Below are 27,456 nucleotides of genomic sequence, written 5' to 3'. Positions count from 1 at the left end.
TGAGAAAGGAGTATACAGATACTTTCAATCAAATATTTTGTAATTTTTCCCTAGATATTTCTTGTCATCTGCTGTAAAATATCTATTGAGTTTTAGATGGATTCTGAGTACTCTGGAAGACTGTATTTGGAAAGTTACATAATCAAAGTCTTATTTCTGATTTAGCTTTTTAATCAGTATCCGAAATAGCGTTACTATCCAAATAGGTACATGCATTAAAAATAATCAGTTCCATTTTCTCCCAGAAATACCTTACATATTTAATTTATTTCTCATTGGAGATATAAAAAACATCTTTATTGCTAAATTTATTACCCAGTTGCTTGCATTGTTCAAAATTACAGTGTTTTCCTAAGCCCGGAAGCTCAGCCATTTGTTGTTGTTGTTGTTTTTCTTGTTCCGAAAAATCTGCTAGCATTTTGAGGCGAATACCAGTATTTGCAAATGATATGCAAGTTTCAAAAGTCTACTTATTTAGAAAATATTTTTAGCTTAAATATATATTTTGAAAAGTTGTTAAAAATATCCAAGAACGTTCGACTAATTCAAATTCGAAACTCGATATGGATGTCGTTACCACTGTAAACAAATATGGCGCATGAACAAGTGCTCCACTAATTGATAAACAGAAATCATGGCCCTTGTCAAAAGAAGGGACTTACCAGTGAGACCGTTTCACAGCGCAGATGCTAGAAATACATCCTTTAAATGTAATTATTTCTGTATAAAAAATTGTCTCGTAGATCTGTACAATAATGATAAAATAAGTTTTATTTTTAAGACATGAGCTAGATGATAGATCTATCTCTGTTCCAGAAGATATCCCCCACCCCTGTTGAAACAGTTCTTTTTAAGAAAATAGCCCCATTCCCGAAGACATGTTACCCCTCCCCCTTCCACACACCAGTTACCACTAAATATCCTCTCCCCATTCTCAAATATACCACCTTCCAAATAAATCCACTCACCTCCCATTTTCTATGAAGGCAGTGGCTACCATTATAGTACCGTAATCCTAGCCTCAGATTCTAAGATTACGGAAGTTCTGTATTCCTAGACAACCTAGTTCGACTACTAGACAACCTTGTGAGGATAGGCTAGGATTACGGAAGTATTTATGAGGCATCAAATGTATGTTAGGACAATCATAAATGATGTCGTAAACTTACTTATTTCACTTAAAATAGCATTTTCTCATGCCTGCCCTATTTGGGTACTACGATATATTAATGTGGACGTGCGTAAATATTATAGAAATATGAGGGTCAAAGTTAGATCAAAGTTCTAAGTATTATAAAATATTTTTATAGCTCTTTGGTTAGATTAAAAAAATATATTCTATACTTTAATTATTTTTTATGAGTTGATTTTGCATGTCACTTGAGTTTTCCGCGAAAAACAGGCAAAATCAACACCCGTATACATACGGTTTTCTTTGAAAACCAAACTAAATATATATTTACAAAAAAATGGCAGACAAACAAAGAATAATATTCTTAATAATAGCTCAAGAGGATTTTAAAAATATTCTATACAGTTTAAATTTTATTTTATTTTGCCTGTCACTTCAGATTTCAGCGCATATAGAATAGGGCGAAATCAACACTGTATACGTTTTTGTATTTCGTTTTTGCATTTTTTAAGTGAAATAAGTAAGTTTACAAGTACATCATTCATCAACATCATGCATGTCGTAAAACATATATTTGATGCCTCTTAAATACATCAGTAATCCTAGCCTATCCGTACAGTGTTGTCTAGGAATACAGAACTTCCATAATCCTAGAATCGGAGGCTAGGATTACGGTACCGTAATCCTAGCCACTACCTTCTGTAAAATACCAGCCCCCCACCCTCCCTTCGGCTTGAGAACTGCTTCCACTAATCACTAATCAAATAAAATACATCCCCTCCTTCCTCAGTCAGGGGTGTAACTGTTTCAAGTTATCGCAGTTTATAACCCATTTGAGTTATTGGTTAAAGTTTGATAACTTGTTTCAGTTATCATAAAATATTACAAAGCCCTCCTGTGCTAATTCCTCATTTTGAATGAGACTAATGCAATTATTTCCTGAATCCTTGACTTTTATCTTTCCAGCTATGCAGTAAATTTTTTTACGCAAGGCTGATAAAGTTTTACGCAAAAGCTTTAAAGTTATAAAACTCTTAATATCTCATTATTATCCCATTATGCTTATCAGGTCATGGTCAGACTAAAAGAGAATTTGATTAACCGTAGTTTGCTACTAATTTGACTTTAAAGGTCACTTATACAGGTTATAATTTGCTTGAAAAAGTAACTGAAATAGGTTACATACTAGTAACTTAAAACAGTTACACCCCTGACTGTTCCTTATAGAAATTCCCTCCCTCCCCCACCCCTCTGGTGTTACCTTTATCGGTAAATTAAAATTGCCTCCACTGTAAGTCGACTTCATATGAACAGAGGCAAATCTTTCAAAATATCTTTCATGGGTTGGAGTTTATATATACTGGGCAGGAATCCAATGGAGAATGACTAATTTGTCCATGGTGAATGAGGGGCAAGACAGCCAACTCTCACAAGACTGTACAATTAACATGCCCCAGAGTGAATATGTATGTTAAACTAAGTACACTCATTAGCTATCTACAGTGATGAGTTATTATTAAGTTTTAGATATCTGATTGTAATACAACTGATTATAGTAACTGGCATGGAACAAGTTTTAGATAGTAAAAGTATGCACAAAGGGTCACCATTTCATATCCATATTGGGGAGAATTCCTCAGGCCTCTTACAGGAGGGGATATACATTATGTATACATAAACATGCTACCTAAATGATGTCTTTAGTGAGATTGTTATATGCCTCTGTCTCTTCCATTGTCCACATTAGTGATATTCAGTTGCTCAGTATTTAAGCTCAAAATCATAATTCATTAGTCAAAACCATATCTCTGTTGTTACTACCAGCATACAGATTTAATTCTAACTTAAAGTGGTTGTTCCACATCATCACCCACATCACATGACAGCAAGTCCATAACTCTGGGTGACCAGTGTTTTATGAATTATTCCCCCTTTATGCTTAGAATCCATTTGCATTTGGCTCTCCTAGATTAGCTGTGATGGTTTTTTTCTGTATCTCAGTTATTACAAAATGGATTTAAATTAATTCAAACTTAAATAGTTTATTATGCAACCACATGATATGACACATGGTGCTTTTCTCTTGCAGGGACATGATTAACCTAAATTTAGATGTGATCAGTTTCTAATCATGATTTGATATTAACTTATTAAAACAAGGATGTTTACTTCTGTCTTCCTTTAAAGGAAACCACAGATTGACTTATGTAGTTTTTTATGATTTTATTTTCAGTACCAAAGATAGAAAAGCCCCCAGCCATTGATTATGAAAAGTTGAGAGAACTTTGTCGCATAGATGGTCTCAAGGATGTTCAGTAAGAAAACCATTTTTTTCTATACTCTTAAAACAGTATCTTAAAACAAAACATTACCCAAAAAGACTGTCATCAGAAAGGAAAAATCATGATTGATTGCAATATTTTTAATCAGATAACTTCTATTCTTATATTGTCACACCAGTGGTTTTTTTTTTCAGTAGTTTGAGTAAATCCTGCAGGGCTGCCAGGATAGAGATCTTCAACGTACTGAATGTGTTCTTAGCTGTAAACACTGTGGAAAGTGAAACGGTTGCTAACTCACAAATTACTTGCCTTCTTGTTACAGTTCTTTATAATATTTGTTTCTCCGTGATACATCTATTTTAACCACAAAGTTTTGCCACTCATGCTCTGTAATGGAATATATTTTCAGAAATGGTGTCACACAGACTTCAGAGGAGGCACATGAAGCTTTCATGCAAAACTATAAAAATATATTTGTACAAAAACCAAAGAAATTAGGATTTCCCATTCACTCTGAACAAAGGTTTGTAACGTTTCTGTGAACATTTTACTTGTGGGATACATTTGTACATTTTAACTAAATACATGCACTTTTGTGTATAGATGTTTGTGTTACTGTGTACAAGTTCTTTATATATTGAATAGGAAACTTTATAATGTCCGATAGATATAAAATTCAATAATATGAACATAGTATTACACAATTTTTAGCAAAAATGAATAAATAGCAAGAGTGGGGTGAGGCTTAAGCACAAGGAATGTGATGTGACCAAAAAGTAAGTATAATACTGGTATATTTTTTCATTTTTTTATACTTCTGTTTTCTGATTATTTTTGTCTTCATCACCATTTTTCTCTGATTTGGCCTTTTATACAATGTACTTGTTGGACGATATAAGAAAAGGGTCAGTACAATATAGTAGCTTGAACTGTAATGATTAATTTGGCTCTACAGCATTTTGCGAGATATGATCACACTTAGCACAAGTGTCAACTTATTTCTGTTTTGGCCTTATATCTTTTTTCTTTTTCTTTATGCCTATACCCTTCTTCTAATTTTTGGCCATACACTTTTTTTCTTTGTTTCAGAGAACAACATAAATCTTCGATGCTCAGTGTAACACACAATGCAACAGGTAAATATTTCACGCTTAGGATATTTTTTTTTAAATTATATTTCGTCAATTACATGTGCTTGCCAATAAAAGTTGTGTTTACCCTTACAGAAGCAAGCCTCTGTGGCGTACATGCTGCGTATTTGCTGTGTATATGCCGCGAACACAGTAGTACACCAGAGGAGTACATTTTACATACACCGCATGCCGCGTACATGCCGCATACTATTTCGACGAGTACACAGCATGTACGCAGGAGGTCACTAGTACACTTCAAGTACGCAGCACAGACTCTGAAAATTTAAGGAGTACACTGCATGTACGCAGGAGGGACTTGTACCAGAAAATAGTACACTGCATGTACACTGCAGATATTTTGAAATTTGTGCAGTACACTTCATATACACGGGAAAGACTTGTAAAATTTTTCTTTTGGCTTTTAACTTATTTTTTTTTTTATAAGTTAAAGTCTGAAAAAAACCATAACGCGGGAGGGACTTGTTCTTTTCTTTTGGTTTTATATTTAAATTTTTTTTAGGAAAAAGTCTGAATACACTTCATGCGGGAAAGAATAGATTTTTTTTTTTTTTTTGGAAGCAAAACTTGTTTTCCCCGAGTAACTTTTATCTTAATAGATAGAATAGTTCAGATTACCGTATTTGCAATAAAAATTTTGCCATTTACTGTTGCAATTTTATTTTGAAGTTCTCTTAGTATTTCTGAGCTGCCCCTGCATGCAGTGTAAAAATTTTTCTTTTTCTTTTTAAATTAATCCTAGCTTCTAACTTGGAAAATTTAAAAAAACCTTATTTGAACTTCGTTGCATTACTTTTGTAATACATGAAATAATTACCGTGATACCCATTATAATGCCGATTTTTTTACCCCCGGGACCCACCCCCAAATCGGGGGTGCCTAAAAACCAGGATAGAAAATTTTTCCAATTTCAAAACAAGTTTTTCCCGATGTTCGCCTTTTTGGAAAAGGGGAAACTACTCCCCGCTTTACTGCTCCGCTAAAATTAAGTTTGCCGTTACGTTCCGTAAAAGCAAATTGTTTTTTTTTTCTTAAAAAAAAAATTAATTTCATAAAAAATTTAAAAGTATTTTGACAAAAGAAATTTTTAAAATCAAAAAAATTAGTTACAATTAAAGATCGAGAATTATCTTTAACCGAATCAAACTGTGAACAACAAAATTGCCAGGTTTGAACGTTTAATTCCCGGAAATTACTGGCTTTATATCTTGACAAAAAACACCCCAAACCTTTTGTTATCATTTAAATTGAGAAGCTCATGTCATTTTGAAAAACCTTTCCGAAATATTGAAAATGCTTTTTTTTATTCAAATAGGGGAATTAAAAAAAAGGTAAAAAACAAATATAAAAATTTTTTTCTGGTTTTTTTTCGAGAAAACAAAAATCGATAGTACCTTTAGCCCGATGCTGCACTCCGCCGCGGAAATTTTTATTCCCGGGTGTCGATTTAAAACTCTACTTTCGTTTTCCATCCACCTAAAAATTGCCCAAAAAATTTTTTTTTTTTTTTTTTTTTTTTTTTTTTTTTTTTTCCCAGGATTTTGGGGACTAAGATGGGGGTGCGCATTATACCGGGTGCGCATTATACGGGGATCTACGGTACCAAAATGCCTAAAACAGCCCCCTAATGAAAAAATTTAATAGCTCTCACTGTTTTTTTGAATATTTTTAAACAAAACCCATTCTATCATGTTTTATAAAGGCTTTAATGTGATATTTTTAACTCATTAAGGGGCCTCACCAGTTTAAAAAAAATTTTCTTCGGATTTGCCGCTCTTATATTTTAAAAAAACGTTTTTGGCTAATTGCGCTCCCCCCAGAAAAAAAATCAATCCAAATTTTTTAGTGCGCTATTTTTACGGACGAAAAGTGTATAAATGCTTATATAATTCCCCAGTCCTAGATTGTTCTCAAGGGATTTTAATCAAAAAAATACATATACGCCCCACACGTTATAATAAATCATAACATTATATTTATTTGCATTAAAGTTGTTTCCCCTTGATCAGTTCCCCGCCTTTTTTTCAAAATGTTTACCAAATAATGCTAAAAAAAATTATTTTTTTCATTGAAAAGTAAATGAAGAAAAGCATACAATTTTATTTGATAAAAAACAACTCCTTTTATTTTTGGGAAAAGGGAAAATATTTTAAAATTGATGCATGTCATTTATCTTTTTTTCTGTTTTTTTTTCGTCCAAAAATGATCACCCTTTGCATACAAAGTTGGTGGGGTAAGGAATTTACATACAAGCAGTTTTCCCCACAAGAGTACAAGGGCATTATGCAGCAGGAGAACAGCTTTTTACCCCCCGCGGGAAAATCGGCCAGGGTCACACGTAGCCGCAGGAGACACAGCATGTACGCCGCAAGAGTACACGCATGTACGCCGCAGGAGTACCCAGCATGACGCCGCAGGGTGTACCGCAGGCTCATTTGCATTGAAAAAAGTGAAAATGTGCCCGTACATGCTCTATATTTTTCCCGCATACAAAACCTGGGGGGGGGGGGGGGGGTAATCTGTACTTGTGTCCACAGCAGTACGCAGAAAGTAACGCGCAAGTCATTTGCATCCCCCAAAAGTGTACTAAAACGTTATGGGGTGTAGGCGGTGTATATCCTGCGTACTATTAAAACCTTGATTTCATACACATCATGTAGCATCAAAATACGCTGTATGTACACAGCAAGGTACGCAGCGGCTTTTTTTTTTTTTGGGTAAAGGAACATCAGGTAATCTAAAAAAAGGGAAAAATAAAGGAAAAATCATGTTCCAAGAAGTGACCCCCAATGTTGTATAAATTTGAGTACAGATTAACATACACCAAAATTACACAGAAAAAGTAAAAATGGGGACTATTGAAAATGATACAGGAAGACAATGGGGCACTGCCTTGATTTGACAGTCAGTGACAAAAACACCATTTGGGATTTAAAACAGGTAAATGGTGCACCAAAAATCATTGTTAAATGGATAATCTCCACCATGTTCCTCGCAGAACAGGACAGTGTAAATAAAAGTTATCCATGTCAGTTATCCACGTCAGGCAATGAGATGAAAAGTATTTGTGCCCATAGAATTTATAGAAGACATATCAAATATTGCAAAGTGAAGTTGTTGTCCTTTCAAAAAACATAAGTTAATATCTCATGGAATATTGTTGGGTTTTGACAACATTTTGCATTTGATAAGTCTTTGATAAATTTTGACATCGTAAATAGCTTCTGTTTACATAAGTTTATCTTTCAAAATTTAACCTTCCTTTTAGATTGAAGTTGTGAGGTAGAAAGTATAGAGTACTATACGTATGGTGATATGTAAGTCATAATATGTCTTTGATATTTCAGCTTGTGATATTACTAGTGTTTTTTCTATTTATGTTTCACATTGATATCTACTTGTGATATGACATTCAATTTTACATACTTGTATAATACGTGTTACTCTTGTGAAAAATACTTGTGTGATACTACTTGTTTTTACAACTTGTGTTTCACACTTATACAATTTTTGTTACATACTTGGGGATACATTTTGTGTACAATGTGCGATCTTTACTTGTATACATAGGGCAATGATACTTGTGTTACATAATTTTGATACATACTTGTGATACATGTTTGTGATACATATTTTGTGATACAATGTGCGATCATCTTTGTTTAAAAAAAAAAAAAAAAAACGTGCAATGCAACTTATGGGTTACAATACTTGATACATACTTTTGTTCCCCAATATTTGTGATAATACTTTTAATTTAAGATACATTCGATCATACTTGTACAACCCTTAATAAAATACTTGTGATACATAATTTTATACCATGCTTGTGGTTTAAAATACTTGTGTAAAAATTTTGATACATTTTTTGTGTTACATACTTGTGATCACCAAAAATTTGAAACAAAAATTGTAAACCCATAAATTGTAAAATAATTTGTGCATTAAAATTGTTACATATTGATACAACTTGTATACATATTTGTGATACATACTTGTGTTACATACTTGGATGCATACTTGTGATAATACTTGATACATACTTGTGAAACATATTTGTGATACATACTTGTGTTACGTACTTGTGATACATACTTGTGATACATATGTGCGATGCATACTTGTGATACATACGTGCAATGCATACTTGTGTTACATACTTGATACATACTTGTGTTACATATTTGTGATACATACTTGTGATACATATGTGCGATGCATACTTGTGATACATACTTGATACATACTTGTGATACATATTTGTGATACATACTTGTGTTACATACTTGTGATACATACTTGATACATACTTGTGTTACATACTTGTGATACACACTTGATACATACTTGTGTTACACCGCTGCTCTTCATTGAAGGTTCCATGTTCATCGCCGTTTGAATACATCTGCGGATGTCTCTAAATTGCTTTTTGTACTTTTAGCTGTGTAAATGTTGATTCGCTCAACCCGGGGGGCTAGAGGGCGTGGCGGTAGCTTGCTTTTTTCCCCTACCCCATGAATGGGCTAAAATTTAAACCGGCCTGCAACATTTTAAATTTTTGTCGTGTTGAGCGACCTGTGAAGATTCCTTTTTTTTCTATTTTACATACTTGTTACATACTTGTGATAAAAACTGCAATGCTACTTTTGAAACAATGAACATACTTGTGATACCACTTGATAATACTTGTTTACATATTTGTGATAAAATTTTGGGTTACATATTTGGATCATACTTGTGATACATAGGGCAATGATATTGTGTTACATCTTGGATACATATTGGTTACTATTTTGATCATACTTGTGATAATACGTGCAATGCATACTTTGTTACATACTGTGATAATACTTGGGTTACATATTTGTGATACATACTTGTGATACATATGTGCGATGCATACTTGTGATACATACTTGATACATACTTGTGTTACATACTTGATACATACTTGTGTTACATATTTGTGATACATACTTGTGATACATACTTGCAATGCATACTTGTGATACATACTTGATACATACTTGTGATACATACTTGTGATACATACTTGTGTTACATACTTGTGATACATACTTGTGATACATACTTGTGTTACATACTTGTGATACATACTTGTGATACGTATGTGCGATGCATACTTGTGACACATACTTGATACATACTTGTGATACATACTTGTGATACATACTTGTGTTACATACTTGTGATACATACTTGTGATACATACTTGTGTTACATACTTGTGATACATATGTGCGATGCATACTTGTGATACATATATACTTGATACATACTTGTGATACATACGTGCGATGCATACTTGTGTTACATACTTCTGGTTCTATGCATTTTATTAGTCATGAATGTTGGATCACAGCTAGACAAATTATCACCACCCCTTTTCACACAAAATCTTCCTATATATTTAATTTGACAAGATGGACAAAATGCCCATTCATTTTGATCCCATATGTATCTTTAATTTCAGATTATTAGGTTTAAAAACAGATATATTTATCACCTTGAAGATAGAAATTTTTCAGTTCATATGTTGATAATTTTGTATTTTTTTTGGAAATTTTATCAAACAAAATTAAGGACATAAATACAATCTACATCAGTTTATGGCCTCAGGTATTTTGCTTGTCTTTGTAAGAATTAGCAGGGGGTTTTGAATGTTAAGTAGGCCTACCTGTGTTACTTGTAATGAAATGAAATCAATAATTGTAAAATGAAGTAAATCAAATGACTGCAGGTAAAACAATGGAGACAGACAAAAGGAAACCAAAGAAAGAATGGCCAATAGATAAAATTACTCACAATATACGAGACTATATGCCACTACTTCATAAACAGAGGAAAATAGAAGATCCAACATTGATACGTCAAGAGAACCTTAAAACTTTAAGGAGACTTGCTAGAAAGCTGTAAGTATGGTATTAAGAATAGTCAGAGTTATCTCTTTGTTGATTATTCACCATTTGCATGTCAGTTCTGTTTGTAAGGACATTTACATTTTAAAGAAAATTTGTTTTTTTTTGCTTTTTTTGTTTTGTTTTTTGTTAATGCCGTTTTCAACAGTTTTCAGTTATGTAAAAGGGGCATTTAACCAAACCCAGTGTTCCTGGATTCTATCCGAAAAACCTTTCTTCAAGTAAGGCCAACTTTCCCCAAAAAATCAGAGTGGGGACAAATGATTTCAGACACAATGTCTTTTATCAAATCGTCATGGAGAACATACGCCTCGCCCAGGGATCGAACTCATAAGCCCACAATCCTTGGATCCACGCTCTCCCTATTGAGCTAAGCAGGCGGGCAAAAAAAAACCCCCAAAAAACGAAACAAAAAAAAAACACTAAAAACATTGCATAGTTTGTCTCCAACTTTGCCAAATGAAAACCTCTTTAAGGTTGATAAAATCATGGACCTTTATTTCTCAACTTTCTCGGTAAAAATTTTAAAGTTTTCATTCCTTTTATTCTAAAACCATTTTTTAAAAAGAAATCCCTCCCATTTAAAGCAACTTCTTTCAAATAAAAAGTTAAGATTTTGGCCCTTAAATTTGAGTGGTGTTTGCTAAATATAAAAAATTGGATAGTAAAACATTTTTTGTGCTGTTTTTTTTCCTGTTTCTTTTTGTTCTTTTTTGGGCCATTTCAACAAAGTGCCTCAGACAATGATAAAACTTCAACATGTACGAACTTTCCCCCATTCTTCAAAGAAAAATCCCCGACCATATACTAAAGGGAAATTATGTTTTGTATTTCATGAAACATGGAAGGACCACTTTCAAGTAGGCTCTGCTCTTTTTGTTTTTTCCTAATATTTTCTTATATTTTAAAATTAAATTTTTTTAAAATCAGTTTTAAGAAACCTTAAATGTGTTTTTGTCTGGTTCCATGGGGAACATGTTGTGAAACCTGCAGTTCTCCCACCCTTTTGTAAGGGGTTGTGAAGACCATTGCCCCCCACCTTAAAAATTTGTAAAGGGTTGTGAAGACCAGTTCTCCCACCTTTTGTAAGGGGTTGTGAAAACTAGTGCTCCCACCTTTTGTAAGGGGTTTTGAAGACCAGTGCTCCCACCTCTTGTAAGGGGTTGTGTAGACAGGTCTTTCCACCTTTTGTAAGGGGTTGTGAAGACCAGTGCTCCCACCTTTTGTAAGGGGTTGTGAAGACCAGTGCTCCCACCCTTTATAAGGGGTTCTGAAGACTGGTGCTTCCGCTTTTTGTAAGGGGTTTTGAAGACCAGTGCTCCCACCTTTTGTAAGGGTTGTGTAACCAAACTCCCCCTTTTTTTTGGGGTTTTTTAAGACCAGTCTCCCCCTTTGTAAGGGGTTTGTAGACCAGAGCTCCCACCTTTTTTAGGGGTTTTGAAGACCAGTGCTCCCACCTTTTGTAAGGGGTTGTGAAGACCAGTGCTCCCGCCTTTTGTAAGGGGTTGTGAAGACCAGTGCTCCCACCTTTTGTAAGGGGTTGTGAAGACCAGTGCTCCCACTTTTTGTAAGGGTTTGTGAAGACCAGTGCTCCCACCTTTTGTAAGTGGTTGTGTAGACCAGTGCTCTCAACTTTTATAAGGGGTTGTGAAGACCGTGCTCCCACCTTTTTTAAGGGGTTTTTAACCAGGGTCCCCCCCTTTTTAAGGGGTTGTGAAACAGTGCTCCACCTTTTGTAAAAGGGGTTTTGGTAGACCCTGCTCCCACCTTTTGTTGGGGGGGTGAAACCCTGCCCCACTTTTTTGTAAGGGGTTGTGAAGACCATGCTCCCACCTTTTGTAAGGGGTTGTGTAGACCAGTGCTCCCACCTTTTGTAAGGGGTTGTGAAGACAAGTGCTTCCACCTTTTGTAAGGGGTTGTGTAGACCAGTGCTCCCACCTTTTGTTAGGGGTTGTGAAGACCAGTGCTCCCGCTTTTTGTAAGGGGTTGTGAAGACCAGTGCTCCCACCTTTTTTAAGGGGTTGTGTAGACCATCTCCCACCTTTTGTAAGGGTTTTTTAAGACCTGTGCTCACACCTTTTTTAAGGGGTTGTGAAAACCCGTCCCACCTTTTTTAATGGGGTTTGAAGCCCTTTCTCCCCCTTTTGAAGGGGTTGTGTGACCCTGCTCACATCACTGTAAAGCTTGTGTAACTGGTGCTCGATCTCTGTAAGGAGTTGTGTAGACCAGTGTTAATATATCTCTGTAAGGAGTTGTTTAGACCAGAGCTCACATCTCTGTAATTAGTTTGCAGACCGGTTCTCACATTTCTGTAAGGAGTTGTGTAGACCAGTGCTCACATATCTGTAAGGAGTTGTGTAGACCAGTGCTCACATCTCTGTAAGATGTTGTGTACACGAGTGCTCACATCTCTGTATTGAGTTGTGTAGACCAGTGCTCACATCTCTGTAAGGATTTGTGTAGACCAGTGCTCACATATCTGTAAGGACTTTGTTTTAAACCCGTGCTCACATCTCTGTAAGGGGTTGTGTAGACCAGTGTCACATCTCTGTTAAAGGGGTTTTGTAACCCCGGCTCAAATCTGTAAGGACTTGTGTAGACCAGGCCACACCTGTAAGGGTTGTGTAGACCCTGCTCACTTCTCTGTAAGGAGTTGTGTACACCAGTGCTCACTTCTCTGTAAGGAGTTGTGTACACCAGTGCTGACATCTCTGTAAGGAGATGTGTAGACCAGTGCTCGTATCTCTGTAATAATTTTGTAGACCAGCGCTCACATTTTTGTAAGATGTTGTGTAGACCGGCCACACCCGTAAGGGGGTTTTTTTTAGACCAGGGGTCACTCTCGAAAGGGGTTTTTTTATCCATCTCACATGTCTGTAAGGGGCTGTGTACACCAGTGCTCACATCTATGTAAGGGATTGTGTAGACCAGTGCTCACACCTCTGTAAGGAGTTGTGTAGACCAGTGCTCACATATCTGTAAGGACTTGTTTAAACCCTTTCTCCATTCTGTAAGGGGTTGTGTAACCAGCACTCCACCTGTAAGGATTTGTAGACCAGTGCTACTTCTTGTAGGGGTTTGTTGACCATTGTTTTTTCACCCTTTTAAGGGGGTTTTGGAACAATTGCTTTAAATCTTTATCAGGTTGTAAAAGCAGAAGTCAGATTTCATTCTGTCAGGGGTTCAGACAAATAACTGCTGTATCAAGAGTCAAACTCTTTACCAATGTGTTATTGGGCAGTCTGTCATAGATTCTGTTTTTTGTTGTTGTTTTTTTTCAAAAGGAATTTGATAGCTTTGAACGTAACATATTCAGCTGTTTGATAAACTATACTGATGACTGAGACCATTTTTATATCACAATTTTTTTGCCTTAAATTCAAAACATGAAAATTTGAAAAAATATTGATAGTTTTTTACTTTCCTTGGGATGTTGTCACCTCGCACTTTTGGGAAAAATTTTTCATGTTTAAATTCATATCTTGTAAAATTTCCATTATACCAGTAGGGATTGAATTTTAACATCACAATTTAATGTTAAAATTTTAAATTTACCCTTTCCCCTTTTTCATATTTGGCAATACAGGGTTAATAGGTATCATGGTAAAGTTTCCCCCATAACACACCCACCTGAATACAGATGTGGGCCACCCCAGGACCCTACACCTCTAGTTTAATGAAACCCGAGGAAATTTTAGTACCGGTTTCTTTAGTTTTCCTTCAAAGATTTTGTTACACTTTTTTATGTCTCCCCCAGGAGACATATTGTTTTTTGCCTGTCCGCCGCCGTCCGTCCGTACGCACACTTTATTTCCGAGCAAAAACGGAAACCATTTGACCCAGAACCTTCAAACTTCATAGGGTTGTAGGGCTGCTGGAGTAGACGCCCCTATTGTTTTGGGGTCACTCCCTCAAAGGTCAAGGTCACGGGGCCCCGAACATGAAAACCTTTCCCATCAAAACAGAGAACCACTTGACCCAGAATGTTAAAATTCATAGGATGTTGGTCATGGGGAGTAGATGAACCCTTATTTTGGGGTCACCCTCAAAGGGGAAGGTCACAGTGGCCGAACTTGAAAACCATTTCCGACAATAACTAAGGGAAACCCCTTTACCCAGAATGTTGAAACTTCATAGATATTGGTCAAGAAGAGTAGAGACCCTATTGATTTTGGGGTCCTCCCTCAAAGGTCAAGGTCACAGGGGCCTGAACTTGAAAACATTTCCAGTCAATAAAAGAGAACCACCGACCAGAATGTTGAAAAATTTATAGGGTGATTGGTCATAAAAAAATGACCTTTATTGATTAAAGGGGGCACTCCGCAAAGGTCAAGGTCACAGGGCCTGAACAATGAAAAGCATTTCTGATCAATAACAAGAACCACTTGACCCAGAATGTTGAAACTTCATAGGATATTTTACAGCAAAGTAGATGACCTCTATCGATTTTTGGGGGCACTCCATTAAAGGTCAAAGGCACAGGGGCCCGAACATTGAAAACCTTTCCGTCAGAACTTGAGAACCACATGACCCAAATGTTGAAATTAAAAGGGGATTTGGTCATAAAGAGAGATGACCCCAACGCTTTTTTGGGGCACTCTGTAAAGGTCAAGGTACAGGGGCCCAGCTTTAAAACCATTTCCCTCAGTAACTGGAGAACCACTTACCCAGAAGATGAAACTTCAAGGTGATTGATCATGCAGATAGATGAACCCCAATATTTTAGGGTCACTCTATAAAGGGCAAGGGCCCCAGACCTGAAAAATGGAAAACCATTTCCAAACAAAAACTCGAAACCTCTCGACCCCGAATGTTGAAACTTCATAGGATGATTGTTTTATGCAGAGTAAATGACCCTATTGTTTTTGGGGTCCTCCGTTAAAGGGCAAGGGGCACAGGGGGCCTGAACATTGAAACCATTCCGATCAATAACTTGAGAACCACTTGACCCAGAATGGAAACTTTATGGATATTTAACATCAGAGAGATGACCCCAAAATTTTTTTTGGGGTCAGTCCCGTTAAAGGTCAAGGCACAGTGGCCCCCCCCCCCTTCATGTAAAAACATTTTTTTTAAATAATTAAAAACCCCCCTTGACCTACAAATGTTGAAAGCTGGACATGCAGAGTAGAAAACCCCTATTTATTTGAGGCACTTGATCAAAGGTCAAGGGCACAGGAGCCTGAACAGGACTTGAGAACCCCTAGGCCCGAGTCTTGAAATTTAGCGGGGGACTGGACATCCAAGTAGATGATCCCCCATTTCAGCCAACCATCATGTCTCTTTGACTTTCGCTCCTGACCCCCATTTTATTCTTGCCCATAGACTTTTCATTGGGGGAATGGCCTTTTTTTAAAAAACATTTTTTAGTTTCTCCTTTTTTTAAAGTTTTACTTTTTGTGGTGTTGTAACAGTTTGTGTATGAAAAGAACTGGAACCACTGTCTTAGCCTTGCATGATCGTAAGAGGCAGCTTATAGGGTCAGAACACTCGGATTTCGCTGTATCACCAAAATATCCAGACAATGTAAAAAATTTTATTCCATACACTTTTTTTTATTTCGATGTAAAAGAGATTTGAACCAGCTTTTTTTGGGCCAGTTTGGACATTTGGGTGGTTCCCATTAAACCAAAGTCAATAATACTCCTTTATTGTGGTTTTTGGGAAAAAAATTTTAAACTTTATTTTAGGTCTTTGATAAAAAAATGACTTTGATCAAATTAAAATTTCTGAAATTTAGATATTAGTTGAATATTTCCACAGTGATAAAAAAAAAAACATTGAAGCAGGTCTTGGAACTTTACTTACACTAAAGTCTATATTTTATAATAGTAAATTGTATATATAATTACTGCAACAGTTGTCTTATAGACTAATCTGTTGCTTCTCCCTACTGTAAAATCAGAAATTTTTGTAAGACATTATTTTTGCTTTATTTTCTCTCTGTGTTCACTAAATAAATACTTGCTAAAGCATTATTATTGTAAGCCCTATATGTCTTGCAAAGTAGTCATATATGGCAAATATTTTTTCCTTGTGAACCAAGTTTTAGTTTTAAATGTAGTAGAATTTTTCATATGGAGTGAAATGTTAATGAGCCATATTCAACAGGGAGCTTTGAGTTTTTCATGTATTTCAGTTAACTACTGGTCAGTGTTTTGGAACTCTCCGTAAAATAGAAGACAGGGAACCAAGCTCAAAGTAAGACCTTTAAACATGCTTATGTTTTGCTTGTGTTGAGCTGACATGAAGACATTGTATAAAGTGTATGTGTATTAATGGTGTTACATCACAAGAAAAAAAGGCGTGAGCATAGCTTCAAAATGTGCTCTTGATAATGTTAAAGCATAGCTTCAGAGTTAATTTGTGGTTTATCAGGCCTACTTCAAAAAGGTTCAAGCATTGCCTAAGCATAGCTTCAAAAAATTTTCTTTTAGGTAGTTTGCCAAGCTTGATTAACTGAAAATGACAGTGTAAAAATTTTTTTTGTAAAAACTGGAATAAAGCATAAATGTTTCTGGGAATCTATTATATCCTTTATATTACGTGTTAAACAGTCAACACTTAGTCTGTCTTTCTTCAGGTTAATTCTAACAACAGAGAGTATTTGATATAAAGTAGCATTGATTTATTTCTGTTTTTATTTGACATTGTGAAAAATTTAAAATCATGAAAAATTCATTTTTTTGGCCCTTTTTCTTTTAATAAAAGTCTACAAAAGTTTTATTAAAACCATTTTGAACTTCTTTTTATATAATAGTGAAAATGTCATCAAAAAAAGTGTTCTTCCCCCTTGAAGCCCATTATGAAAATTTACCCTTTGGCCTTTTTAGATGGGTCTGTGAAAAATCAACCCCAGAACCCCACTTTTTATTGGTTAGTTTAATTCAGATACAAATACACTTTGAAAAGATATGGGTTTCATAAAATTCTGCTTTTAGAAAAATATTTGTTTCAGACATGCAGAACTACCTTAATAAGGTTCAAGCATAGCTTCAGAATTACATGTAACTTGTGGTTTGTAAAGCATAGCTTCAAAAAAATGTTCTATAGATTTGCTGTTAGGGATTCTGCACTTTTTACCGGAAGAATGGCGTAATTCATTATCCGGGAAAATGTAGAATAAAGTCGGATTTGCATAAAGGGAAAGAAATTCCCTTTTATGAACTAATGACAACCTGAGTCTCTTTACAAGGCAACGTTCCCGTCTTTTTTAAGATAAAAAGTGTTTTAAAAAAATTGAAATGTTAAAAAAATTTCCAAAAAACTGTTTGAAATTAGCTTAAATTGCAGATTTCTTTAATCATAGAAAAAATAAAAAAATTTAAAAAAACACCAACCCTTTCATTTTATTTCACCCTTTTTTGTAGGTCATGTTTATTTACAAATGTGAGAAGTTTCGTTAAAATGTACATTGTTGAAAAAATTCTATTTGCGAAAATGTTGTCAAAATTGTGATTTTCCCATATACTCCCATTAATTTGAAAAAAATGTGTGAGATCTTTTTTTTTTCAAATCAGTCTAACAAGAAATTGAGCACATGACCCTACCTTTTTTAATTGCCGAATTTTCTAAGTATTTTTGAAGTTTGAAAAATCAGGGTAAATTAATCAAATGTAGAAAAAAGTTTGACCGAAAAATGCAGAAAATACCCTTTAAAACCCATTCACAAGTTTGTAAGCTAATTACAGCTTCAATGATTATAACCCTGCCCTTTTTTCTTGGGAAAAGGGGAAAACGTCAGATTCTGCACTCAACAGGATTTTCAACTGCTTTCAGGGTATATTGTGTGGTAACAAAGGCTTATATTGGTGTATTTCTCCATTATTTTCAGAGTATAGTGTTCAGTGACAAATGCTGATAACTGTGAATTTCTTCTTTTTCAGAGTATACAGTGTTGTAACAAAGGACAAAAACTGTGAAATTTTCAAAATTCCTGCTGTGATTTTCCGGTTATAGAGGTAATTATATTTTCCGTATTCATTCATTAAATTACATTCCCCCAAAATGCATAAATTTTAAATATAAAGCAACCTAACTTGCAACAAAAAAAGTTTTGACTGAAAAACGTGGAAAGAGCCTGATTCCGAGCTCTGAGCTTCTGGGTGCGAATCACAATGTTAAAGCAAAATATGGCCATGGTTTCCACAATCCCTCTTTAAATGTAATTACTGGTTGGAAGATCAAACAAAGGTAAATTGAGTTGCAAAAATTGTAAATCATCTAATTTTGTGGGCATGAAATTTCATGGTTTTGGCCAAAATGGTTACTTTGTGGGGATATGGGAATTCTTGAATTTCAAATTTTGAACATCAAATGAATGTGAATTTCACTTGTTTCATAGGATCTAATTTTGTGATTGGTTTAAATCCCCAACAAATGTATTCAGTTTATAGATATTTGTTATATTAAAAGTTTGTATTGAATGTTTCAACTTTTATTTTTATTCAGCTAACAAGGCTGTTTAATAATTGAGCGTTGCTGTCCTCCGACAGCTCTTGTTTCAGTATATGATTATGAACTACATGTAGGTATATATAAACAAGGTATTTTTCAAAGAGCAGTAGAGAGGACGGGATTTCAAATATGAACAAGTACATGTATATGTAGGATTTATATTTTAAAACAGTAAACAACTGATTGAGTTGTCATAATATACAACACTGCAAGTTATTAACAAGAAGTAGCTGTGCAAATACAGCTGAACCTGTGAAAGCAAACTGACATGTTGTAAATGTGTAGAATTACCTGCACAAAGCCATTCAGTTAAAGTTATCAGATAATTTTAGCAGATACTTATTGTTATATATAGCAATTTATTTAGGTATGCACATATGAAACCACAATATAACATTTCAATATAGTTTACCTGTATTATTATAGCAAATTAAGCAGAGGGAACACACAGAGAAAGTAAATCTGTTATTGTCCTGCGGTCAGTATAAATTGTGGCCTCGGCAACCACTCCTACAGGTAGCGGAACTTATAGAATGGATCAGCTACCCTCCAAATACAGGTATATATATTGTAAATATAGTCTATGGAAGGTTCTTTGGAACTCGACCAATTTCAGTTGCTGAACATAGTCTTTTAGCAGTGGATTTCCAATCTGGCTGGTTGAATTTAAGTTTATAGTGAGAAAATAACAATATAACAATTATTGAATATTAGGTAACTTTTGTGTAGGCTTTATTTGCAGTTACATGTTAAGCAGCCTGATTCCTGATGTTAAGAATTCATGAAATATGAATGTTGGTGTTTTAAGACATGGTACAAATTTATGTTCACAAATATTTTGAATTTTTATGTTGCATTATTCACAAATATTAATAAAAATAAATCAACTACGAATATTCCCCAATTAACAGAAGTCAGATCAGTCCTGGCAAAATTTATGTCCTTCATTGATACAAACCATATCCTATTGAGATTTGTCCTGTTTTTGGAACGTTTTTTTTTTTTTTAAGTAAAGTTGTTAGATTGTGCAAGATATATTGTATTTTTGTGGGAAAGTGTATGGATATCTTCTTTTACAATCATTGAGCAATCTCATCACTGGTTAATCAAAGCCTGTTAAAAATAAGTAAAGGTTTCAAATCAAATGTTTGTAGTGAACAAAGTCCCCACATGGTTTGGACAGAACTACTTATTTCCAGCAGGGTCAACAGCAGATGTCATTATATACCTCTCTAGCCTCCAGTCTAGACACTCACTGTTGGAAACAGTATTACCTAGCTGTGAGCTCTATCAGTTGTGTCCAATATTCATCATTGTTTGAAGTGTCTGAAACTAAGATTTTAACTTTGAAAATGCTACATGAAAATTTGGGTGACTGACCATTCTAAAGTTAGACAGCTCAGTAAAATTTCATCAGTTTAAGTTTGCGTTTAACAAAGTTAAGGCGAATTAGAATTACCGTTATAAAATCTTTATTCGAAGTTTCAGACTTTTAGTCAGTATTTAACTTTTAGGTTTAGTGTACTTACATTTAAGTATGATATTACCCATGATTTACTGAGATATTTTGTGTGTATTGCAGTGATAGTGAGTGAGGGTTATATGGCACCATTTATAGGTTTTATAAAGACTGGAGAATGTCACATACTGCGGCAGGTGGAGGTTATGCACACACTGTCTAATGGCAAAAGGGTAATGCACATTGTTTTATGTAGGTTTTGCAGTAGTAGAAAGACAGACTAGGTAAAGCAAGTTGGGACTTAATGGGTTTCACATGTTGGCACTTTCATGGGTTTCATATGTTTGACACCCCTGCTTAGCTCAGTAGTTAGAGCACACATCTACAGACTATGGGGTTGTGAGTTTGATCCCCTGGTGAGGGGAATGTTCTCTGAGATGATTTGATAAAAGATATTGTATATGAAATTATTTGTCCTCCTTCTCTGATTCATGTGGAGAAGTTGGCAGTTACTTCTGGAGAACAGGTTTGTACTGGTATGGAGTCCAGGCACACTGGTAAGTTAGCAGCCCACCTTTACACAACTGAAATACTGTTGAAAAACGGTGTCAACCCCCCCCCCCCCCCCTCCCAAAAAAACAAAAAAAATACATATTTTTACATATTTGTACTCAAACATGATTGACATGTTTGCACTTGCATAGGTTTCACATGTTTGCACTTTCATGGGTGTCATAATTATGTTTGCACTTTTATGTGTGTCTCATGTTTGCACTCTCATAGGTGTCACATGTTTGCACTCTCATGGGTTTTATATGTTTGCACTTTCATGGGTGTCACATGTTTGCACTTTCACAGGTGTCACATGCTTGCACTTTCATAGATGTCACATATTTGCACTTCCGTGACTGTCACATGTTTGCGCTTTCATGGATTTCATATATTTGCATTTTCATGGGATAAAGTATTTCCTCACTGGCACTTTTTTGTACTGAAAAAAGGGAGGGGAACTTGGAATTTGGCGGACTTTGCATACATGTTTGCTGTATTGAGTGTCTTATCAACTGGTAAAGATGGACAAACACTGGCAAGAGGCATTTCAACATAATTATTTGCAAGAAGTTAGTTAGACTACTTTATTTCCAGTGTTGGCCAGTGAGGAATACAAAGCTCCCTATGTTGCTATAGTGAAGTCAGGAGTGGCAATTGTAATGAAACAAATCAATGTTGCCATGTATGTACCAGGCGGGAAGAAGGTTTGTATGGAGATTTACTGATGATTTACTGTAAAATCAGTGATTTTCATGAGTGTTTTAGTTTCTAATTGTCTTGGTGAAAATGTCATTTGTTTTAAAAATAGTCACCTATGTTTCAAAGTTGGTCATATATAGCAAATATTGTACCATGTGAACCAGTTACAGTTTAAAAACTTCAAGTCCCTCAAAAATACCTGACTTTGAAGTATTCAATCATTGGTGAACATGTATTCATTAAATTTGAATATTTGCTTGCATTATCAAATGGAAGATCAGTAAGTAAGTTGGAAGTAAGTGATTTGTGGATCAAAGCATTTTAATTTTACTTTTGCTCACAAATTGATAGCTCCAGTACTGTAAGGTCTTTTGAGGGAAATACAATGTTGTTCTATTATTATTCTATCCATTTTGACTTCCAAAATCAGTTAAAAAGTTTATCAAATTGGGTCGAAAATGTAAAAATTACAAATGTGGCAGCCATTTTGTTCCCATGGCAACTTAAAACAAAGTAGAACACTGAGTTTATTTTATAGTTTAAAGTTGAATGTAGATCATTATGTAGAGATAGTACCTAACATAATTCTATCGAAGGAATATCAAGGGAGGTAACTCAAGTCAAAGAGCATCAGGGTAAGTAAAAACTAGAGACAGATTTGACCTAGTATATTATGATGAATGTTTTCACCTTTTCAGGAGAAGAGAACCAAGCAGGTAGTCATGGGTAGGCTCGGACCATCGGAATCCTTTGCCGAGTTAAGTGTTCTTCTAAATGAGCAGATCACATGTTCTGTTGTCACGGCAACAGAAATGACTCTGGGTGTAATACGACCAGAAAAAATAAAAGGTAAAAACAAATTCTCTAGGGCTTATTTTCTAAATAACAAAGAGTTACACATCAGGTAAACCATACCAAATATTGGCCCTTATATTTGTTTTTATAAAGAATGTAAGGAAAAGAAAATTATGAAAATCTTCTTAAATATCAAAATTTATTAAGCATGTTGTCAAACTCCATAACCCAGACTTGGTGAGGTTCAGTTAATTTCTTGATTAAGGAAATAGACCAATAAGTAGTCTCCACAGTTTCCATGTGATAACATATTCTTACAGTTTGGTTTTCTTTAGACAAAAAGTAGTTAAAGACCCACATAACTTTCTAGAAAAATTGGAAAATGCCAGAACCTCAGAGAGAGAATACAGTATTTAATTTACCAGTTGTATTTACAGGTCAACTACCCCAAGTCCATGTCAAAGTAAGAAGGTTTTTTACCTTATATGAAATTTACTACAAACAAAGGTCTAATTATGTTAGGATGTTTCTTTGTATTTGTTTAACCAGTTTTTAGCTCACCTGAGCCAAAGGCTCATGGTGAGCTTTTGTGACCGCTCAATATCCATCGTCCATCCGTCATCATTTTCTAAAAAAATCTTCGTCTTGAAAACCACTGGGCAGAATTACACCAAACTTCACAAGAATGATCCTTGGGTGGTCCCCTTTCAAAAGTGTTCAAAGAATTTAATTCCATGCAGAACTCTGGTTGCCATGGCAACTGAAAGGAAAAATTTTAAACATCTTGTCCAAAACCGCAAGGCATAGAGCCTTGATATTTGGCATGTGACATCATCTTATGGTTCTCTATCAGGATTGTTCAGATTATGCCCCTGGGGTGAAAAGAGGTCCAGCCCCGAGGGTCACAAGTTTTACATAGACGTATATAGTAAAAAAAACTTTAAAAATCTTCTTGTATAAAACCACATGACCTAGGCCTTTGATATTTTGTATGTAGCATTGCCTTGTGGTCCTCTACCAGAATTGTTCAAATTATGCCCCTAGGGTGAAAAGAGGCCCTGTCCCGGGGGTCACAATTTTTACATAGATTATATAGTAAAAAAACATTAAAAATCTTCTTGTCTAAAACCACATGACCTAGGCCTTTGATATTTTGTATGTAGCATTGCCTTGTGATCCTCTACCAAAAGTGTTCAGATTATGCCCCTGGGGTGAAAAGAGGCCCCGCCCTGGGGGTCACAAGTTTTACATAGACTTATATAGTAAAAAACTTTAAAAATCTTCTTGTCTAAAACCACATGACCTAGGCCTTTGATATTTTGTATGTAGCATTGCCTTGTACTCCGCTACCAAAATTGTTCAAATTATACCTCTGGGGTGAAAAGAGGCCCTGCCCCGGGGGGTCTCATGTTTTACATATAGACTTAAAGTTCTATAGGGAAAAAAACTTTAAAAATCTTTTTGTATGCCTGAAACTGCAAGGCCTAGGCTTTTGATTAAGTATGTTGCCTTTCCTAGTGTTTCTGTACCAGAGTTGTTCAAATTATGTCCCTAGGGTGAAAAGAGGCCCTGCCCTGGGGGTACCAAGTTAAACATAGACTTATATAGAAAAAAATTAAAGATCTTCTTTCTGAAAGTTCAAGGCCTAGGCATTTGATATTTGGTATGTAACATTGCCTGGTGAATCTCTTACAAGTTCAAATTATGCCCCTGGGGTGAAAAGAGGTCCCCGCCCTGGGGTCACTTGTTATGATTATGAGTTATATAGGAAAATAACACTTCAAAAATTATATATATTATATTATATATTTCCTAGACTGTTTAATTATAATTATCTGATGAACCAAGTGATTAGGGATCACTTGACTATGACCTTGACCTACTGACCTACTTTCTTGTTTTTTAAGATGCAGCCTTGAAATTTGGATGACATGGACAGTTTTGCACACCAATCTTAAAACTGTCTTTCAGTGGCCATGAATGTGACCTACTTTCTCATATTTTAACTTCAGTTTTCCATTTGAAACATGTGGCTCATATTACTCAGGTGAGCGATTCAGGGTCATCATGACCCTCTTGTTATATTAGTTAACCATTAATAACACAACATATTAAACTAAACATACATGTAACTTCTATTTATACTCCACAGATTTAGATGAAGTTACAATACAGCTGTTCAAGCAGTCAAATAACAGGACATTTGGTGACCTTACTAAGGTATTTATTATGCCTTTTGGAAGAAGTTGGGTTTATTGTTTTACTAATTGTCAAGTCTGTCTGTCGGTTGGTTGTCGATGACTATTTGATTTAGGATAAAAAATTAGAGAATGCTTGCGCTCACAGTGCATAGGGCAAAATAATGTCAAAGTCTCAGTGATACTGGAAACAGTTTCTGATCAACAACTAGACTGCTTACAATCACCAAACTTCATAAGATGCTTTCCTGTGGTCATTTGATGACCCTACTATTTTGGCGTCAGTAGGTCAAAAGTCAAGGTCACAGCGACCTATAGACTGAAAACAGTTTCTGCTCCATAACTAAAGAATGCTTTGGTCTACATTTGTAAGGCTTCATAGAACTATTGCCTATTATCAGTAGATGAACTCTATTATTTTTGGGGCCAAATGTCAAGATCACAGTGACCTCAAAGACTGAAAATGGTTTCTTCTTAATAACTAAAGAATGATTTTACCTACAATCATCAAAGATAATAGTATGATTTTTTTGCAGTCAGTTGATGATTCGTAATGCTTTCAATGGGGTCAGTAGATTTATAGTTAAGGTCATAGTGACCTCAAGAATGAAAACAGTATACATGTACATTCAACAATTGAAGAATACTTTGACCTGCTGTTGCCTACTGTCTGTTTTATAGGATGATTTCCTGTAATCAGTAGTAGACCTCTGATGGTCAAAGGTCAAGGTCACGGCATACCAAAATTAAATACTAAGTTATCTCCAACAGGCTGTCATTAGGAGGCATATGCATTTTATGAAAAGCTCTTGTTTATATTCTTATTCAAATCTTGCCTTTGTTGAGGTCACATAATTCAGGAAGTTGTTGAAATCATCAAGGTAGTATAGGTTGAACTTGTGTCTTGGATGTCTCCCTTGTTGAAATATATGCGAGGAAGCAAAATTGACAAAAGTTACAACTTGCTTAATACAATAAAGGCTACAATGGCATATAGATTGTACATATTACATACAAATATTGCAGTGACAAAGTAATTGAAATATTACCATGATATTATTTTGATATTGTCTTGATACTTACTTATGAGCCACTATGTTCTGACGTTGTAAAAGTGCTTTATTACCCCTAAGCAGGAAATGGCAGGTGTCTGATTGATCAGTTAGAATTCCTGATGTCATTTTAGAATAATGAATACTAGCTAGAATTGTTCTGTTTACAGGAAGATATTCAGGAGGAGTACATGCAACAGGAACTGAAGAGGGAATGGAATGAATTCAAACACGGTGTCCTACTGGACGTTATAAACTCTAGAGGAATCAGACCAGGGTACGGGAAGTGGTCCAAATAAAGTGAAGCATAATCATTAAACCTTATATATATATATATATACTTACGTGGGAATTACATAAAGGATGTCTGTTTAAATCAAACAGTATCAGTACAAGTGAAAAATACCATGTTCTTTGACAAGGAATTAATTATCATATTTCTTGATATGACAAACATGTAAGACAGTGTTAGCACTCCCATTAGTCTTAGTAGCATACTGGAAACAAACATATTGAATTGTTTTTATATAACCATACATTTGAACTACACTGGTTTTACTTTTATCAAGATCTGCTTTTTTAATTTTTGTATCATTTGGATATTATGTTTACATTAAAATGTTGAAGAATGTGATCATTATATACTGTGTGATGCATGCCTTGTTTATTTATGATGTATTTGTTTATATATGAAGGACATTTTACACTACTTTTTATTTCATGTCAAAAAGGAGGGATATACATGTGTCTGTAAATCCTTCGGCAGTCATTTTTTTAACAATAGTTAGTCACATGGTGTTGATATTGTATTTATTCATGTCTGCTACCCTGCATATATTTTTGAAAATTAAGTTAGGACAACCAGTGATTATTAACTTTTGATTGATCAAAAACATCAACATTTATCTTCAATAATTGTTAGTCAATTTGAGTTGAGGATTTGATGTTTATGTTTGTTTATACCTGCAGACAAGAGTTACAGCCCATTAATTAATTAAACCTGCAACATGTTTCATTCTGCAGCCATATTTTGTACCGACAAACAAACATTTAAGATAGTCTGGGAATAGACTACGCAATTTTAACGGTGTGTGAAAATGTTAAATTAACTGACACATTCTGACCGCCGAAGGTGTGAAAAATTTTGACACCTCTGCTCGAGTTAGCCAGAAGTAACAAAGAGTAAATTAATACACAGGGACCAGGTGTCATGCTCGAGCGATCGAGTTATCGATGCTCGACCCAGCCATGGTAATATCACATAGAAAATAGAAGGAAATCGGCCGGGACCACATGAATTGCTCGAGCGAGCCCGGGTGCTCGAGTCATCGATGCTCGAGCGAGCGGTGTTTCACTGTAGTTTTTATCACTTTTGCGGTCAGTATCACTTTGTGCACTCCTTCAGACCAATCAAATGAGCACATTTGAGAAGGTATTTAATACAAAATGTATTAGCAAATAAATCACAGAATGAATCTTCTTAGTTAACCCACATATATAAAAGTTACAGCCTGTAACATAGTTAGAAAAAAAGACAGATATTTACATAATATTCTGTATATAACTGGTGCTCGCATCCATCCTATTAATCAGGTACTTCTGGTTCTGGGCCTGTTGCGTGCTCCATAACCCCTCATGAATAGATCAAACCAGACTTGCTATTATTTTGTTCGTTGTATTTTTTTTTTGTTTCCAATAGGTCTTTAAGATTTTATTATCTTACCGGTATATTAGTTGGCA

General features: G+C 35.1%; 2 protein-coding genes across 2 annotated transcripts in view; one reads left to right on the top strand and one right to left on the bottom strand.

Moving 5' to 3' along the window:
- The window catches only part of LOC123548549 (AN1-type zinc finger protein 1-like), a 36,195-nt gene extending 35,799 nt beyond the window's left edge, over positions 1 to 396 (bottom strand). Inside the window, exon 1 of the mRNA XM_045335896.2 lies at positions 316 to 396. Coding sequence (XP_045191831.1) covers positions 316 to 373 — 58 coding nt within the window. The 5' untranslated portion in view covers positions 374 to 396. The remainder of the gene's footprint in view (positions 1 to 315) is intronic.
- A 155-nt stretch (positions 397 to 551) lies between these two features.
- On the top strand, positions 552 to 26,356 carry LOC123548548 (uncharacterized). The gene is made up of 11 exons (XM_053546865.1): positions 552 to 710; positions 3,366 to 3,447; positions 3,824 to 3,937; positions 4,504 to 4,550; positions 10,327 to 10,498; positions 18,391 to 18,445; positions 19,388 to 19,520; positions 20,544 to 20,653; positions 22,370 to 22,520; positions 24,619 to 24,686; positions 25,887 to 26,356. Exons 1-11 carry the CDS (start codon positions 635 to 637, stop codon positions 26,013 to 26,015), a joined length of 1,137 nt encoding a protein of 378 aa, XP_053402840.1. The 5' UTR covers positions 552 to 634; the 3' UTR covers positions 26,016 to 26,356.
- Positions 26,357 to 27,456: the final 1,100 nt, after the last annotated feature.

Source organism: Mercenaria mercenaria, chromosome 6 (assembly GCF_021730395.1).
Source record: "Mercenaria mercenaria strain notata chromosome 6, MADL_Memer_1, whole genome shotgun sequence".
In the NCBI taxonomy this organism is placed as follows: Eukaryota; Metazoa; Mollusca; class Bivalvia; order Venerida; family Veneridae; genus Mercenaria; species Mercenaria mercenaria.
Note: the sequence above shows the minus strand (reverse complement) of the source record. Positions and strands in the feature narration are given on the sequence as shown.